The sequence below is a fragment of the Malaclemys terrapin genome, chromosome 3 (genome assembly GCF_027887155.1).
Source record: "Malaclemys terrapin pileata isolate rMalTer1 chromosome 3, rMalTer1.hap1, whole genome shotgun sequence".
Lineage (NCBI taxonomy): Eukaryota > Metazoa > Chordata > Testudines > Emydidae > Malaclemys > Malaclemys terrapin.
The window spans coordinates 91301516-91318006 of NC_071507.1; the positions used below are offsets into that span (position 1 = coordinate 91301516).

At 44.9% G+C, this 16491-nt stretch overlaps 1 protein-coding gene and 1 long non-coding RNA gene across 3 annotated transcripts in view; one reads left to right on the top strand and one right to left on the bottom strand.

The window, feature by feature from the left end:
• Positions 1-277: 277 nt before the first annotated feature.
• LOC128834727 (uncharacterized) lies at positions 278-15166 on the top strand. The gene is made up of 3 exons (XR_008444476.1): positions 278-436; positions 11533-11745; positions 12219-15166. It is a non-coding gene; the product is annotated as an uncharacterized LOC128834727 (long non-coding RNA).
• SNX9 (sorting nexin 9) overlaps positions 6801-16491 on the bottom strand; it is a 111752-nt gene continuing 102061 nt past the window's right edge. For both annotated transcript variants that reach the window (XM_054023756.1, XM_054023757.1), the window contains one exon: positions 6801-9568. In XM_054023756.1, coding sequence (XP_053879731.1) covers positions 9521-9568 — 48 coding nt within the window. In that variant the 3' untranslated portion in view covers positions 6801-9520. The remainder of the gene's footprint in view (positions 9569-16491) is intronic.

Consider the following 16491-nt stretch of genomic DNA (forward strand, 5'->3'; position numbering starts at 1 on the left):
TACCTGGACATGTCCTCCTTTTGTGTTAAAAATAGCGTCCGGGGGGGAATTTGTAAATCACTAAAAATGTCCGGGATTTTCCCTCCCCCCATGCAGAGCAGAGTGAGCGAGCGGCTGGGAGGGCTGCAGGAAAGTCAGCCGCTCACATGGGGCTCTGGCAGCCAGAGCCCTTCCCCCTGCAGCTTGCCAGGCTGGACTCCGGCGCAGCTGTAGAGCTCCTCCTCCCTCCCCCCTCCCTCCCCCCTCCCTCCCTGCATTCTGAGCCGGCCGGCCGGGCCGTTTGCATCGGGCCTCGGCAGCTCCTCCTCCCCTGCAGCCCAGCGCCCCACTCCGGCAGCACTGTGCAGGGGCAGGGACCGGGTTGTGTGTTGCGCTGGGGAGCACAGCCACGTGTCCTGCTCCGCACAGAGCCCAACACCATGTTCTGAGTGGCAGGGTAAGGGGGCCAGGGGGCAGGAGAAGGGGCAGGGAGATTTTGGAGGGGGCAGGCAAGAGACGGGAGGGGGGAGTTCGGGGGGGGGCTTTTTGGGGGGGTGGAGAAGGTTTTGGGCAGTCAGGATACAGGTAGGGGGTAGGGTCCTGGGGGGCAGTTTGGGGGGGTCTTAGGAGGGGGCAGTTAAGGGACAAGGAACAGGGAGGCTTAGGTAGGGGGTGGGGTTCTGGAGGGCAGTTAGGAGCAGGGGTCCCAGGAGGGGGCAGTCAGGGGACAAGGAGCGGGGGAGTGTTTGGGAGTTCTGGGGGGAGCTGTCAGGGGGCAGGGGTGGGGAGAGGGATCGGAGTAGTCAGGGGACAGGGAGCAGAGGGGTTTAGATGGGTTGGGAGTTCTGGGGGGGGGCTGTCAGGGGGTGGGGAGTGGTTGGATGGGGCGTGGGAGTCCCAGGGGTCTGTTTGGGGGTGGGAGTGTGGATAAGGATTGGGGCAATCAGGGTACAGGTAGGGGTAGGCTCCTAGGGGGCCAGTTAGGATGGGGGGAGGGTCTCAGGAGGGGGCAGTCAGGGGACAAGAGGCAGGGAGGCTTAGGTAGGGGGTGGAGTCCTGGGGGGCAGTTAGGGGCAGGGGTCCCAGGAGGGGACAGTCAGGGGACAAGGAACGGGGGAGGGTTGGGAGTTCTGAGGGGGGTGGGAAGTGGGAGGGGCAGGGGCGGGGCTAGGGTAGGACGGGGGCGGGGCTCTTCCTGTCCTCTTTTTTGCTTGCTGAAATATGGTAACCCTATTAACAGTCCTTGAGTTATATCAGTAGGCCTTTTTGTTTGGACTAGTTCAGTCTGCCTCCATTTTGTACCTTTTCCCATCAACATTTGTTGTTATGGGTTACTCTGACATCTTATGAGCTTTCACATACTCTTTTACAGTTGAGCTCACAATTAGGGTAAATTTGTAGGCCCATTTATCACTGCAGGACTTGGCCCGTAAATCAGAATGATGTAGACTGAACTAGCCATATAAATGAAAAGGGTCAAATTACATTATAGCCATTTAAATTAATTGAATCTATAGGGAGATATATATGGCGAAATCAGAGGCAGGTGGTCTTGCGTGAATTTGACATAAATGAACAAGAGCAAGTTAAAACTGCAAAGTTATAAAAACCAATGTTAACTATGTCAACACTGCTTATTTTAAAGAGCTATCCAGTTATCCTGAGTGCAGAAGAAGGGTGGGGAGGAGTGGATGAGAACAGAAGAGAGGCTGGCGACAGAGGAAATACTATATTTTTATATTATATTTGAACAACCAGTTTGGCTTGTTAGACTATTTCTGATAACACCAATTACTCACACTGCACCTGGTGTGATTAAGTGTAGATATGCTTTTCATTCTGCTCACTAGCCAAGTTTAGTATTTGGCTGTTTTATTGTATTACAGATGGGTTTTTCTGTTTCACTAAAGTGTCCCAAAATCTTCCCGTTAAAATAGTTGCCAATATTTTCAAAACCCTTCATGTAGCTACAAGTAACACAAATTTTCAGGGTTCCCGTTTTGGAAGATAAGGATGTTTCTAGATCCAGAAATTCATTCTAGTCCCACACCTGAATTCAGAAGGTTTCACTATATTGTTTCTATAGTACACGTGTCGTCGTACCAGTATGGTTCTGCCAGGACTATCCTAGGTAGGAGATAGAAAGGCCTGCATGATTCTGCCCTATGGCTGTTGATGCTGCTGCTTGTAACAAAATAAAAAAGTTGAGTCCCCGTGGGTAGGTGCCTGGAGGGATGTGTCTGTTTTTCCCTTGAAGGGTGTAAAGAATTTAGAATTTGATTGAAGAAAACATGAGATCAGTCCTGTAAAAAGAGCTGTGTAGACCTTGCTGTGATGTTAGAGCATGTGCTTGAAGCCCCCGCTCTGAGCTCCAGGCCATGCCAGAATATTCACATTGTGATTTTTCACATGCTAGTGTCTGTCAGCCCAGGCTGCGATCCTTGTTCCTAGCAGCTGTGTAGACATACCTTAAGAGGCAGCCATGGGCAATGGGTGCAGGGTCCTAAGGTGGCTTTAAGCTACCTTTGTGTCCTCCTGATCCTGGACTGTGCTGGGGTCCCCAGCATAAATCACATAGCTCTGGAAGCATGTCTGTTATGGCAGCCTCCGAGGAATGCTCTTGTGGCCCCAGCGTTGCCCAGAATCTCTTCACTGTTGTATGCTGTAACTCTAACCTGACACAACTCTGCTTCATGACTGGGATATGGACATTCGTGCCTACTGGTAGGAGCAGGAGTCATGGCTAGTGGTCTGAACAGAAGTCGGTAGCCCTAGATGCCAGAACCAAGGGTCACAGCTGGTGCTAAGAGTTGGAGCCCAGGTTCAGATTCGGGTTACCTGAAGTGAGGAAAGGCAGGAGATGGGCTGAGACTTTGGTGGGCACAGGAGCTATCACAGCCATGAGCAAATGCTTTAAGCAGCTGGTGAACTGTTCCTGGTAGGCTTAAGATCCTGTCTGCTTAAAACCCATGGAAAGTGTAAACAAATTTTCTCTTCTTTGAAAAAGATTATAAAAAAAATTCAGAATGATGAGAGGCATGACTGACCCATGTACAATCCATATTAGTATGAACATATTGTACACATTTAGGTACTTTGTCTTTTAAGGAGTCTCACAAGGATTGATCCTGGTCCTGGGTGGGGAAGGGGAACAATTTACGCATCTGTAATTCCTATGGTCACCTTCCATGTCTTTTAAAAAGATGGATGCAATGATGGTGACCCTCCTCTCTTCCTGTAACATAGCTGTGTTAAATAATAAATTGCACACATCTTTGGTAGGAGCTCAGTGCCTTCTTCCTTTAGCCCTTTCAGAACTTTGGAACAAATACCATCTGGTCTGGTGATTTATTATAATTCACTTGGAAGGGCCCAAAAACTAGGGTAAATCAGTTCCATGTGGAAAGGTGAGGCTGATAAATCCTGTCTTCAGAAGCAGTTTCAGGATAGTTAATTTACAGCATATTCCCTGTCCTTATTTAGAGTTACTATAATCCATTTAATATGGGCAAGATTTTACAATAAAATGACATGTTCACTAATTACAGAGAAACCAGTACAAAAGACAGCCCTTATTGAGCAACCTTTAGCTTAAGCAGCAGCCCCAAGCATGATGAGAACAGTTAATGGATTTATAGATTTTTAAAGCCAACAGGGGCCATTTTGATCATCTAGTCTAATCTCCTGCAAAACACAGGTCAGAGCATTTTACCTGTTGATTCCCTGTAACTTGTGGTTCAGCCAGAACTTAGAAAGTCCTACTCCACTTTGATAAAGGGCCACCCCAATGAAGCAACAGATGTGTGTCAATCTCTTAAGTGAGCTCTCAAGACTGGTTTCACTGTGTTCAGGGAAAAAGTCCAAGACAAAAAATGGGAGCCTAAAGTTGTTTCTAATTCTATATTTAGGGGCCTAAATAAGTGACTTCTGTCATGAAGTCTGAGCACCCTGTAGTGCCTGTTGACATCAAGACTCCCATTTAAAAATATGGGGTGGCCAACCTGAGCCTGAGAAGGAGCCAGAATTTAACAATGTACATTGCCAAAGAGCCACAGTACTATGTCAGCAGCCCCCCATCAACTCCCCCATCCTGCTCCCAGTGCCTCCTACCCACTAGCAGCCCTGCTGATCAGTGCCTCCCGCTCCCTCCCGATCAGCTGTTTCGTGGCATGCAGGAGACTCTGGGGGGAGAAGCAAGGACCCTGCAGGCTCAGGGGAGGGGGTGGGAAGGGGGCAGGGCCTGTGGCTGAACAGTGAGCACCCTCAGCACATTGGAAAGTTGGAGCCTGTAGCTCCAGGCCCAGAGTCGGTGCCTATACAAAGGTGCCGCATATGGCTTCGGAGCAACAGGTTGGCCACCCCTACACTAGAAGAATCCAGTGTTTTAGCTTTCAACGTTTCCTCTGCATTCTTCAGAAGGTTTCCATGCAATCTCAGGGGACTCTCAATTCCTAGAGCTTCACTACATTGAGCTGCTGTAGTGCTCATTTGAGAAATGGTGTCTCGTAGTCCAATACTATTTGGTACCTTTCACTCCCCCAATTGGTGCTCTGCAGGAGGTAGAGGTAAAACTGGGATCATAGACTATTTCAAAGCAGTATTGGCATCACTCCCAGAACATGAGAAGGAAACAAAGGGGGGGTAGGAAGACCATGGGGGATGGGATGATGAGCCAAGGGAGACTAGAACAGAGGGAGGTGAAGAAGAGATAAGAGTGTAAATCTAGAAAGAGGCCAGAGAAGAGAACAGGAAAAATACAGCTGGTTTTAAAATATAGTGCTCATATTTCCTAGAGAGCAGTGTGAGAGATGCATTAAAATGGCTTAGGTGGACAAAGATAATAGACAATGGTGGGAGTTTAGCATCTCCCCCCACCCCATACCGCCAGATAAATAAAAGCTGGGGGCGGGGGAAGAGAGTTAGCTAAAAGAAATTGCCAGTCTCTTGGTGCAAGGCTAACAGGCAGAGGACAAGCATTGGACGTCATTTTACAGACAATACAGAAGTCACCCATCAACTGTGCCACCCTTCCTTGTACTGAGTAGCGCCTAATGCTACAAGTAGCACCACTGACACTTCCTTGCATAGTAGTATGCTACTGTGTGTGAGTAAGTGCAGCAGAGGCAGCACTGAGTGCTTTAGGGTCAAATCACTTGCAGATTGAAAAGTCTGATCTAACTCCAGTTCTGGATTGCTCTCTGCAAGGCCTGCCATGTTTTCACAGACTGGCAGCATGTTTCTTTCACAATCCCAGTCCTTTCTTTATTCACAAATTGTAAAAAAAACCACAACACCTCATCTCTCACAGCTATGGCACTCTAACACTCCATATTACAACATAAACCCCAGCAGCATAAATAAGTCAGGCAGGAACTTGGATGGCCAGCCAGTCACCTGGAACTAAAAAGTGCTTTTCTCCTGATTTACACCAGTATAGAATTAGAGCTAAAGCTTTTAGATTTGTATTGGACATTTATTTTCAAGTACAGCAGCTCCTTGATCGTGCAGATGGCAAGATAGTCTTAAAGGTGCCACAGTATTCTCTGTTGCTAATCACAGGAGAGACTAACAGATGTATTAGAACATAAGCTTTCGTGGGTGAATGCCCACTTCGTCGGATGCATGCACAAAAGCTTATGCTCCAATACATGTTAGTCTTAAAGGTGCCACAGGCCTCTGTTGCTTTTTACAGATCCAGACTAACGCAGCTACCCCTCTGATACTCTCCTGTGATTGTGACTGTGTAGCTTACCCAATTGGGGATTTGTTTACATTTTGGAAGGCCTGCATAAATAGTCATGCTCATTTCTCTGCCAGAGCTAAGAGTATGTTTATAATCAGCCTCTAGAAAGGAAATAGCAATAACTGTCTTCCTGGCTAAAGTTTATCTCCTGCTAAATAAGAACACCTTATTTATTGTGGAAGTAGTTCATTTCCATCTCTTTTGGTTTGTACATCTAGACATGGAAACAGGGCAAAGTAAGTGATTCCATCAGGTCTTGCCCAGTGATGGTCAGATGAGGTCAGTGCTCGCAGGAGAGAATTCTTTGGTGCTTGTGATGATTCAGCAGTGCACACCTTTGCCTGAGTCAGTGCTGAACCAGGCCCGTGGGTTCTCTGTATTACACCTCACCAAAGAATAGCACTTGCAGCCAAGGTCCTTTGGATGTCCTAGCCATATTCCTCTTCTGGTAACTATGGTAGGCTCTGCCAATCTAGAGTCCTAGCCCCTTTCATTTGCCATTGTGCAGCATGAAAGTTTTTCCTTTTCTCTCTCGAACAGTCAGCATGGCTCAGTGGAGTCTACCCTGAAAAACCCTGGGGGACAAGAATAATTTTAAAAGGTGTCTAGGACTGTAAGCCCCTGCAGTTTCACTTGCTTATGGTGAAATTCTTCACTCCCTGTATGCAGCTGTTGTGCACTGTTAAACAGCTGGCATGTTCTACTTCCTAGATTACTGTATTTCAATGGTGGAAGAGGTGATCCTTGCTCAGTCCTTATTTACCTTAAAACTGTTAATAGGTTACTTATGACTTCAAAGTAATGAGTTGCTCTATGACAGGTAGGGAAGAATCAATAGTATTTTTTCCTTTAGAATTGTCGTGTCATTGCAGACAAAGAAATTATACAGCTATTGTTCTCCAAGGAACCATTTGTGCATTTATGTTCATGTTTTTGCTATAATCGTAATTGGAGAATGAGTAGTCCCTCTATCACTGCACGGGATAGATTTAATGCCAGGTTGGTTAACAAATGCTAACTCCTAAAAGAGGCTAAATGTTTTAGGAAGTGGCTTCAAAATTTGACACACATGGAGCTGTCAGTGTTTGATAGGACATTTATTAAATATAGGAAAACAAACATAATATGCCAAGAAATGCATTTTTGAACTTTTGTGGGTATCATTCAGCCTCATCCTACTACATAACATGTGCAATGATTGCACAGCAATGTACTCTTCTCACATTTTATTGCTAGGTGGGAGTGGTGAGTGTTAGTATTACAGCTAGGAAAATCTTGCACTGCTGTGCTCTCCAAATCCCTGCCACTAACTGAATGATCTCCTCACTTCCCCTTTAATTAAGCCAAGAACCTGCCAACATTTTCACGCCATAGACCACTTTCTTCTCATGGACCCACCTTCCTCTAGCAATATCAAGATACTTCTTGATTTTTTTTTTAACTCACAGGCAGCAGAATTGAGCAGTATGGTATTTGCCTTCTCTCCTACATTCTTTATGTAAGTAGTAAGGATGCTTTTTCTTTCCTCTGCTGGCCAGGTTCCATAATCTGATGAAGCAAAGCAATGTAGGACACATTTGCACCTCACACTACATCTTCAAGTTAAGAAGCTGTATGATCTTAAGAAAACAGTCTTACGGGTATACATAAATATATATTAGTCTAAAGAATTTATTATTTTCTAAAACTGAAACAGCTTTGCTTGTTTTAAATAGTTTTATATGTCTGACATAGGTGCTACAAACACAGCTTCCCCACACTGGAAATGCACACCTTATGCAGAGATTCCCAAACCATGTCCAGTAAAAGATTCAAAACCTGCAACTTAGTCCATCAGGGTCAGCTCAAAGCTTGGTAAAAAGAAATCCTCCCAGCTAAGACCCAGTTACAAAGAACTTTCCTCACAGCAAAGTGAATATTCAAAGGCTGAAAAAATGTTGCTTTGAAAAGGTGCTTTCAGAATTTACTGTACATCGTAACAATTTATTTTATAAGTTGCTTCTACATGCAGGAAAGATCTTACATTTGGTGTAAAACATTTATACACATTCTTTACAATTTGTACATATATTTAAATGGCTGTATCAAACACTGCTCTATGGAATTTGGAAGAAAACTAAATTGAGGGAAAACAAAAAGTATTTATAAAATATGAACAAAACCGGTGCCACTAAGGAGCATCTGGACTCAGGCTTAGTGATTTTTTGTTTGTTTCATGTTATTCAGGCAGATCCAGATTTTTTTTATTGTAAAAATATTTCACAAAAATAACAGCAATACACAACAGAGTAAGGCAACAATAGAACCAACAGAATGTACCCGTCACTTAACATGGCTTTGTGGGTAAAATAAATTATTCCTTAAGTTGTTTATATTTGAGGGAAGATTTTAGCAAAAGCTGCAGTTTGGCATCCTGGCTTGCTTGTGGCATTAAGTGAAATACTGGATGGTAACTATATATAAGTTTGCCTAAAGTCTAGTTGTTTAGTGGCACTTTGCTAGTAAAGACAATAACTGTGCCTTTCATGTGCTGTGAACACCATACTTCATTTACAACTACAATATTATTTTTTAATAACTTACTTGCCATACATCCTGGATTTTATTCAACATCTCAGAGGTCACGCTTCAGTTTGCACTCAAATTTTTTTTTTTCCCTTTCTTTTTTAGTGTCTTTTTTTTTTTTTTTAATCTGAATGGGAGCTAGTAGCATGTTATGCTACTATGTGAAAACCTGAGTTGGGTAGTAATCTGGGGACTCCTGTCACTTGGGGTCAAAAGTGACTGGAAGTGTAATCTCTGCGGATACTCTGACTTCTGTAGGGCAAAGGGGAGAATGACGGCCAGGACACAGCACTGAGTACCCTATTAGAGGTAGCCCATTGCTGCATAATATTTAATGTGGTCAGACTGCTGGTGTGAAAGAATATTTTTCCAGTTTCCTGGAATGGCTCTTTCCTTGGTTAATGTCTCTTCTTTGCACAGTGCATGGCCAGGAAGGGAGGGAGAGCCCAACACACATACGAGCTCTAAGGCTTTGTTCCACAAGAATGGAATATTAAGTAATTATGGAAAAAAGTGAACAATTTACCAGCCAGCATGTTATGGAGACTGTGTGCTGGAAGTACATGTTGGAAAGCACAACCATATAGAGCAACACCAAACAAAACAATTAAGAGTTTATCTTGTGTGCAACTGAAACATACACAAACTTTATATAACTGCTGAAAAGAATCCCAACAAAAGGCTGAATGGTATATAAGGAAAATAAAAAATATAAAAAACATCTTTTTCTGGCGTATTCACTTTTTTAAAATGAAAAAATACCTCGTCATCTGACACTAGTTAAGAGCAAACTGGAAGAATTTATGACAAACCATGAATCGGTTTGTAATCCATGGCAACACAGAATAGTTTGACAATTTCAATCCCTACAATTGAAAGCACTTTCCAGCAAGAGACAGCTTTTGTTTAAAAGATAGCTATGGAGGGAGAGTGTTCAAGATAAATATAGACCTAAACAACTGGTGCATTTAGGCTGAAGAAGTAAACATCAAATTATTGTCACTCTTTTTGCAATTCAGATTTTGTTTGTTTGGTTTTTTTGGATGGCAAAGACTAAGATGGATAAAAGTAAACATCTTAAATTATTTTAACTTTTTTGCAATTCAGATTTTTTTCCTTTTGGTGTGGTGTTTTTTGGTTTCTTGGATGACAAAGACAAACTTTTTAGTCGCATTGCCCCCAAATCAGAAAAGCACTTTGGAGTTGTTCTTCATTAGCCATCCCAGTTTATTTCTACATCACCGGAAAGCGGCCAAGTGCCTGCCTCAGCTTTTGTGCAATCTGGAACAAAAACAGAACACATGAATAGCATGACTACTTTACATATTTAAATTACATAGCTTTCATGCTCATCTTAGTGCTCTCTGCCAAGAAAATTTCAGTTGATTCATTCCTCAAATATTAAATGTTCAACTCAGGAAAACAGTATTAGTAGATGCAGTGCTTTCCTACCCCAATTAATGATTCTGTATATTTAGTGTTCATGAAAGATATTGGATTGACAGCTTTGGACTCCCCATACCTCTAGTTATTGAGGGAACACATATAATATGGGCAGTGCCAGTGCAAGGTTCCTACACTATTGTACCGATGTGCCTCAGCCCTGACCTCGAGGAACACTTCAGTGGCAAGAGGTTCAGTAATTCTTAAGGCCCATTCGGTGCTTTTCTGCAGAGACCCCATAGTTGCCAATTTGCGCAAATTGATGTGATGCTTTTTGTGACTTGTCCAGTAGCAATTGCAGTGAGACAAACAATTCATTAGACTGAAGATCCACCTAATAGCAACAACCATTTCTGCTCACCCAGGGGCAAAAGGTTTCATATTCCATTACCAATCCTTTAAGCTGTTCAATTCCTCTCTCATGATTTTTTTATAAGTAAAATTATTTTTTTAGACTCTAAGTGGCTTTAACCACAAATATTCTGGTACAAATTCAGAGGGGCATCTGAGCATAGGAGTCTCAATTCAAAACTTACAACTTCTCAAGACACTCCCCCAACATGTATGTTACGCCAAATAAAACCCACTCAAGGTTTCATCCACCAATACTACCAGTAACACACTGAGGGACTGAAAGAAGTGGACAGAGAGCAACAAGAAAAGGGAGTTAAGAACGTGTAAATTAGAGTAAGGTTACTTATACTTTAAGCCACATCATCTTCTGGCTCCTCAAAATGTAAATTGCATCATTTTGAAACCACTTACCAATATGCAACTCTGAAGTAGGTCTAGGAGTCTGAGACTAAGGGAAAAAGGCTAGTGGAGAATAAGCATAATATAACTCTCTTTCAGCTACTTAAAGTTATACAGCTACTGGGAACCAAAGTAAAGTAGTAATATTTCCTTTCTTCTACTTTCCCATGTTGTTGGCATGTTATTTGCCTTCTACACTGGAAAGGAAAAACACACACAGACAACCAGGAAAGAACTTTTCTGGAAATCCCCTAAAATCCAACCCTATACTGTGGTGCTAGTGTTTTCTTCTTAAGTCCTTTGTATGGGCTAAAATCAAACTTATTCCACATACACTATCCCAACATACTATCCCTCATTGTTGATTTGTGGGGAGATTAGACTCCTACCACTTCCTGTTTACAGGAATTTGGATCTATGCTTTGGCCTCAGATGTACTTTGAGACACTGACTATCACTTGCAATGATTTGCACACACTTATTTTTTAAAAATTTAAATTGGAGAGAACTTTCATTTTGATGGGTGACACGCTGGCAGAGCAGGTGCCAGCTCATGCCAACGCCCCTAGGCCTCACTGAAAAATGACAAATGCATAGCCAGAAACCAGTCTTGCTCATCGGTGTGTTAGTGCTAAAATATGTATTAGATTTAAGAATATGTTTAGTGTTTATACTTTAATACATGCAGCATCCTACAATCATTTCATAATCTTATAAATGCGGTACAGATGTTATAAGGTTATATTAGGCGTTTGCATTGTAATGCTCTGTAATTGTGTAAGTCATCAAACGGCAATAGAGACACAGAAGGTGTTGGTCCTGCCCACCAAGAAGGCCCACTGAAACCAAATCAGCCATTGTGAAACCTCAAAGAATAAAGACTTTGTTGATTGCCTCCCCCTACACACACCCGTGAAGAGAGGTGTAGGTGGACTCATCCCATCAGTTTGAATTTTGAGGGAAGAGAGTAAATATTACTCCTGGGGGTGTGCAATGCAGAATTTTGCAGAAATTAATGTTTTTTAAGCATAATTTCCTTTCTCTCACAGAAATTGGCTGCAGTGCTGCTGGCCGCCATTAGGGGCTTCTGGACCCAGCAGAGCCCAGCTTACACATAGAAGACACTGCGGGGAGGAGCAGGAGGGTTCCTGGCAGCTGCAATTCCCAACATGCCCTGAGGGAAGGAGACAGTGGTGCGCAGGAAACTCCACACAAGCACAGGACTCAGAAGCAGGCTGTTTCCTCTTCTGCATCCCTGGGCGGTAGGAGGACAGGGTGTCTGGGCTGTGGGGGGCACAGCTGGGCTCTTGGCTGGGGAGGGCAAGTGTGTCTGCACTGAGGGGGCCCTACAGCTGGGTTCTGGGAGGGAGGGAGAGGGCACAGCTGGGCTCTGGGGGGTCGGCTGGGTTCTGGGAGGGAGGGGGCTGGTGTCTGGGCTGGAGGGGCCACGGCTGGGTTCTGGGAGGAGAAGGCTGGGTGTCAGGGGATTCAGGTATATTGGCTGGGAGAGGGGCCCCATGGCTGGACTCAGGGGGAGGGGTTGTGGGTTGTCATAGGGGTTTCTTTAACTCTCTCTCTCTACCAGGAGAAGGGGGAGAGAGTGTGTCTTTATTGTTACAGGTATTTTGAAATAAATTACCAAATTGAAACTGGCATGATTATGTAGTGTTAGTTTGACAAATAAACTTTGCAGAATTTTAAAATAGTGTGCAGAATTTTTAATGTTTTGGTGCAGAATTCCCCCAGGAGTAAAATATCCCTGAAGGAAGGAACTATCTCTATGCTGCTTGAATTCTGAGGGGTGAAGATTACTAAGCATAAACAAGAGCTCCCCAGGACTTGGCCTGGTTTAGCCCCAAAGGACATACAAGCCTACATATTACAGCATCTTCTGTTACCCTTTTGGATCATTAGGGTAACTCTTGTGTGTGTATATTTACTTACTTTAATCTTGTAAATAGCTAATTTCTTTTCTTAGTTAATAAACCTTAAGGCTGTGGTTCTCAAACTATTGTACTGGTGACCCCTTTCACATAGCAAGCCTCTGAGTGCGACCCGCCCTTATAAATTAAAAACTTTTTTTTATATTTAACACCATTATAAATGCTGGAGGCAAAGCGGGGTTTGGGGTGGAGGCTGACAGCTCATGACCCCCTATATAATAACCTCGTGACCCCCTGAGGGGTCCCGACCCCCAGTTTGAGAACCCCTGCCTTAGAGTATGTCTTTACTACCTGCCGGATTGGCAGGCAACGATCGATTAAGCGGGGGTCGATTTATCGTGTCTAGACTAGACATGATAAATCGACCCCGAGCACTCTCCCGTCAACTCCTGTACTCCAGCTCAGTGAGAGGCGCAGGTGGAGTTGACAGGGGAGCAGCAGCAGTCGACTCACCAAGGTGAAGACACCACCATAAGTGGATCTAAGTACGTCCACTTCAGCTACATTATTCACATAGCTGAAGTTGTGTAACTTAGATCGATTCTCCTCCCTCCCCCCCAGTGTAGACCAGGCCTTAGTTAGTTTATTATAGGACTGGCTACAAATGTCATCTTTTGTGAGAGATGTAGGGTACAACTGACCTGGGGTAAGTGACTTTTTTTTGGGACTGGGAATAACCTGAATATTGCTGTGATTTTTTTGTGTAAGGGAACATCTATCACAAAGGCAGGCTTGCCAGGGTGGCAAGATAGACTGGAGTACCCAAGAGGACTACCTAGCTCCATGTTACAGCTGTTATGGTGCTTGAGTAGTGCACACTTAATACTTGGTTGGTGAAATCTGAGTATAGAAGGTACTGCCAGTTTGGGGTTTGTGCCCTGGTTAGTAACAGTCTGCTCTGAGGCTGGTTAGTACTCATGCTCCTGAGTCACTCCAGACAGCTTGACAATGGGGATATCAGCGCCAACTAGATACACACTTAATTTAAGACCATTTGCTTTCCTTTCAGTCATCTATTAAGTTCTGGTTTTAGAAGTTCATGTTGAACACTTGAAGGGCAGTTATATGAAATGACAGCCAATTAATGCCCTGCTAAAGTTCAGCAATAAAACATTTAAATGTAATCCTAATAGATAAAGCTCCAAACCATAACAGTGCATTCTTTCTTCAGTATTTCGACAATTGTCATTTGCTAAGGCAGTGCTGCAACTTTGTTTAAATTAAAAAAAAAAAAACTCACCCATTAAAGCTTAACTCTTTAGGCTAAGAAGGTCTTGAGCTCCTGCCAGCAAATGTGGATGCAATTTACATTAGTACTTGGTGGATGAGAATTCTTGAACTAATATCAAAAAGGGGGACATGCACATAAACCCATGCATGCTTGGATTTAACAAACTGACTAGGTGTGATCTGTCATTCACACTGGGTATTTTTTCCAGACACATGCAACCATAATGTCTGGACAATAATTTTAATCCGTTAGGTGTTTCTGATGGGGTCACTTAGCTGCCAGTTACTATTTTACTCAAGAACATACTATTATTGCATGTTCTCTTGTGTTATTCATAGTATTAATAGTTGGGCTGGCCACTTGCCATAGGACCCAATTCTCATTTACGCTAAAGCTATTTTACACCACCCTGGAGGGGGCTTAATTTGCAGTTTTGGCCACGTTCACCCTGGAGAGAGCAGGGGTAATGCTAATTGCACATACCCCAGAGCCTGCTTGGCAGCTGCACCAGAGAGTGAAATCTGACCGATAGGGGGTCATTATCACCATCCTTCTCTGTGTGATTCTGTCAACAGAGCTGTAAAATCTGGTCTGGCAGAGGCTGATTCAATACATCTCTTGGCCAGGCCAGGCCAGTTCCATCCACTTTGTAAGGAAACACCGACCAGCTCTGGGTACTCTTGTAGAGCAGAGGTTACAGTAAATATGCATTTATGCCCTTATTTGTCAGAAAACTTTCCAATTCTTAGCGCCCACAGCCAAAGTTCTGCCAACAGAACTCAGTGAGTGACTCCGGTAATTTATCTTGCAGTTTTGGTTAAGTTCATTAGGATCCTTATTTATATTGTCCTTTTTGTGCATACACCATAAATTTTTGTTTTGTTCACTTTATGCTTTCAACTTCGATTTCTTTTTTGGAATGTGAAATTGTTTTCTTGTCTTTTCTATTATATTCTGGTAGCATCACCTATTAAAGTTGCCCAATACTGTAAGACCGTGTTTTTCAGTTGTATGCCAAACTTTAATCACTTGGGCTGAAATTTTCCAGGCTGGGTTTCTGTCTCAGGCTGAATCTTTTTGAAAATTTCAGTGAAAATGGTTTAGCGATTTCTGAGAATGAGCCTACATAAAAATACATTGTTATGCACATGTTAAAAAATTCTAGCAACCTTTTCTTTTAAGAGATCATGCTTTGGAGCAGAGACTTAAAATTAGGCATTTTGGTCTTTTGTATCAGGAATGAGCCATTTGCTGTCCCCAGGAAAATCCAACCAAATTTGGTCAAACTAGAAGCCTTTGAAAAGTTGCAGTTCACACCTGCCCATTAGATATGTAAAAGTTTAACAGCTAAATTCTCTGAAGATTCAGTCCTCAAGGAGTATGTTCAACCCCCTCCTATCTCCTAGTGCTCCCTTGACTCTGCATGCACCATCCTCACAGGACAACTGAGCATGCTCCAGCCATCAGGGCACAACCTGTAATAGCTTAGGGTTACCATATTTGTACACTGAAAAAGGAGGACACTCCACAGGGCCCCTGGCCCTGCCCCAACTCCACCCATTCCAACCCCTTCCCCACCCAAAGTCCCTGTCCCAACTCTGCCCCCCCTCTGCCCTATTGGCCCCTTTCCCCAAATCCCAGCCGCGCCTCCTCCCCTGAGCTCACTACATTCCCCATCCCTCCCAGCCATCCGAAACAGCCACTTCCTCCCCGGGCTCCCACCGCTCTCCAGTCCCTGCTCCCCCGGCCGGGCGCTTCCCCCACGCAGCAGCAGCAGCCAGGGGGCGGGAAGTTGCTTTGGGCCCCAGGCCTGCCCCCAAGCTGGGCATCCCAGCCCCAGCGCGCTCCCACCTGCGAGGCTGCACCTCAGCTGCAGGCTCCCTCTCTGGCCGGGCTGGAGCAGAGAAGTGCTGTGTGCGTGGCCCGGGCCTTGCCCCTGGGCTCAGGGGAGCCTCCACCCCGCACCCAGCCGGACCTGGTGAGGCTGCGGCAGCTCAGGCCAGGCAGCTGCGGGAGGTGCTGCAATGCGGGCCCTTCCCAGGTGGGGGAGCTTGGGCTCCCGGGAGCCGCCACCATGTGCCGAGAAACTTTCCCCTGCGCTGGGACCCGGCAGCAGCTCCGCGGGGGAGGCAGTCCTGGCTGCATGGACTGCTGGTGGGGGGGCTCCTTGCATGGCCGGGTCGGGGGGGGGGGGGGAGGGGAGGGAAGACTGAGGCTTTGCCAGAGAATGCTCGGAGGAGGGAGAAGCAGCCGCAGGTCCCCTGCAGCTGTCTGCAGAGATTCCACTGCAGGCGCGGGGTTGCAGCAGCGTGGGGGGGGGGGGGGTTGGAATCCGCAGCGAGCTGACACCCCAAGAGGAGAGGGGCAGTAGGTAGGGTTATCATACCTCTGTATTTTCCAGACATTTATATATAATTAAAAAATCCTCCCGGACAGTGATTAACAACTAAAAAGCAGGACATGTCAGGGAAAATACGGACGTATAGTAACCCTATAATAGCTGCTCTGGCCCAGACACCAGAACAGAGCAGGGAGCCTGTCTCCTGTGCTTCCAATGATGCCCCTGCTGGCACCATGGAGGAGGAAGTGGTCTGATATGAATACAGGGGACAAAAGCTGGACTGGGGGGAGGGAAAGAAGGACAGTAATAGTTTAGGACAAGGAGTCTGGGAAAACTGGGCTGGCGGGGAGGAGAGAAACTCTGACTGGGGGATAGGAAGAGACTGGGAGATGGTGTGGAAATCATGGGAGGCAAAACCAGGAACCAGTTGGCAGTGGGTGGGGGAGTGGTCTCTAAAATCAGATTAGGAGATAAGGGAGATTGAGACTGTAAA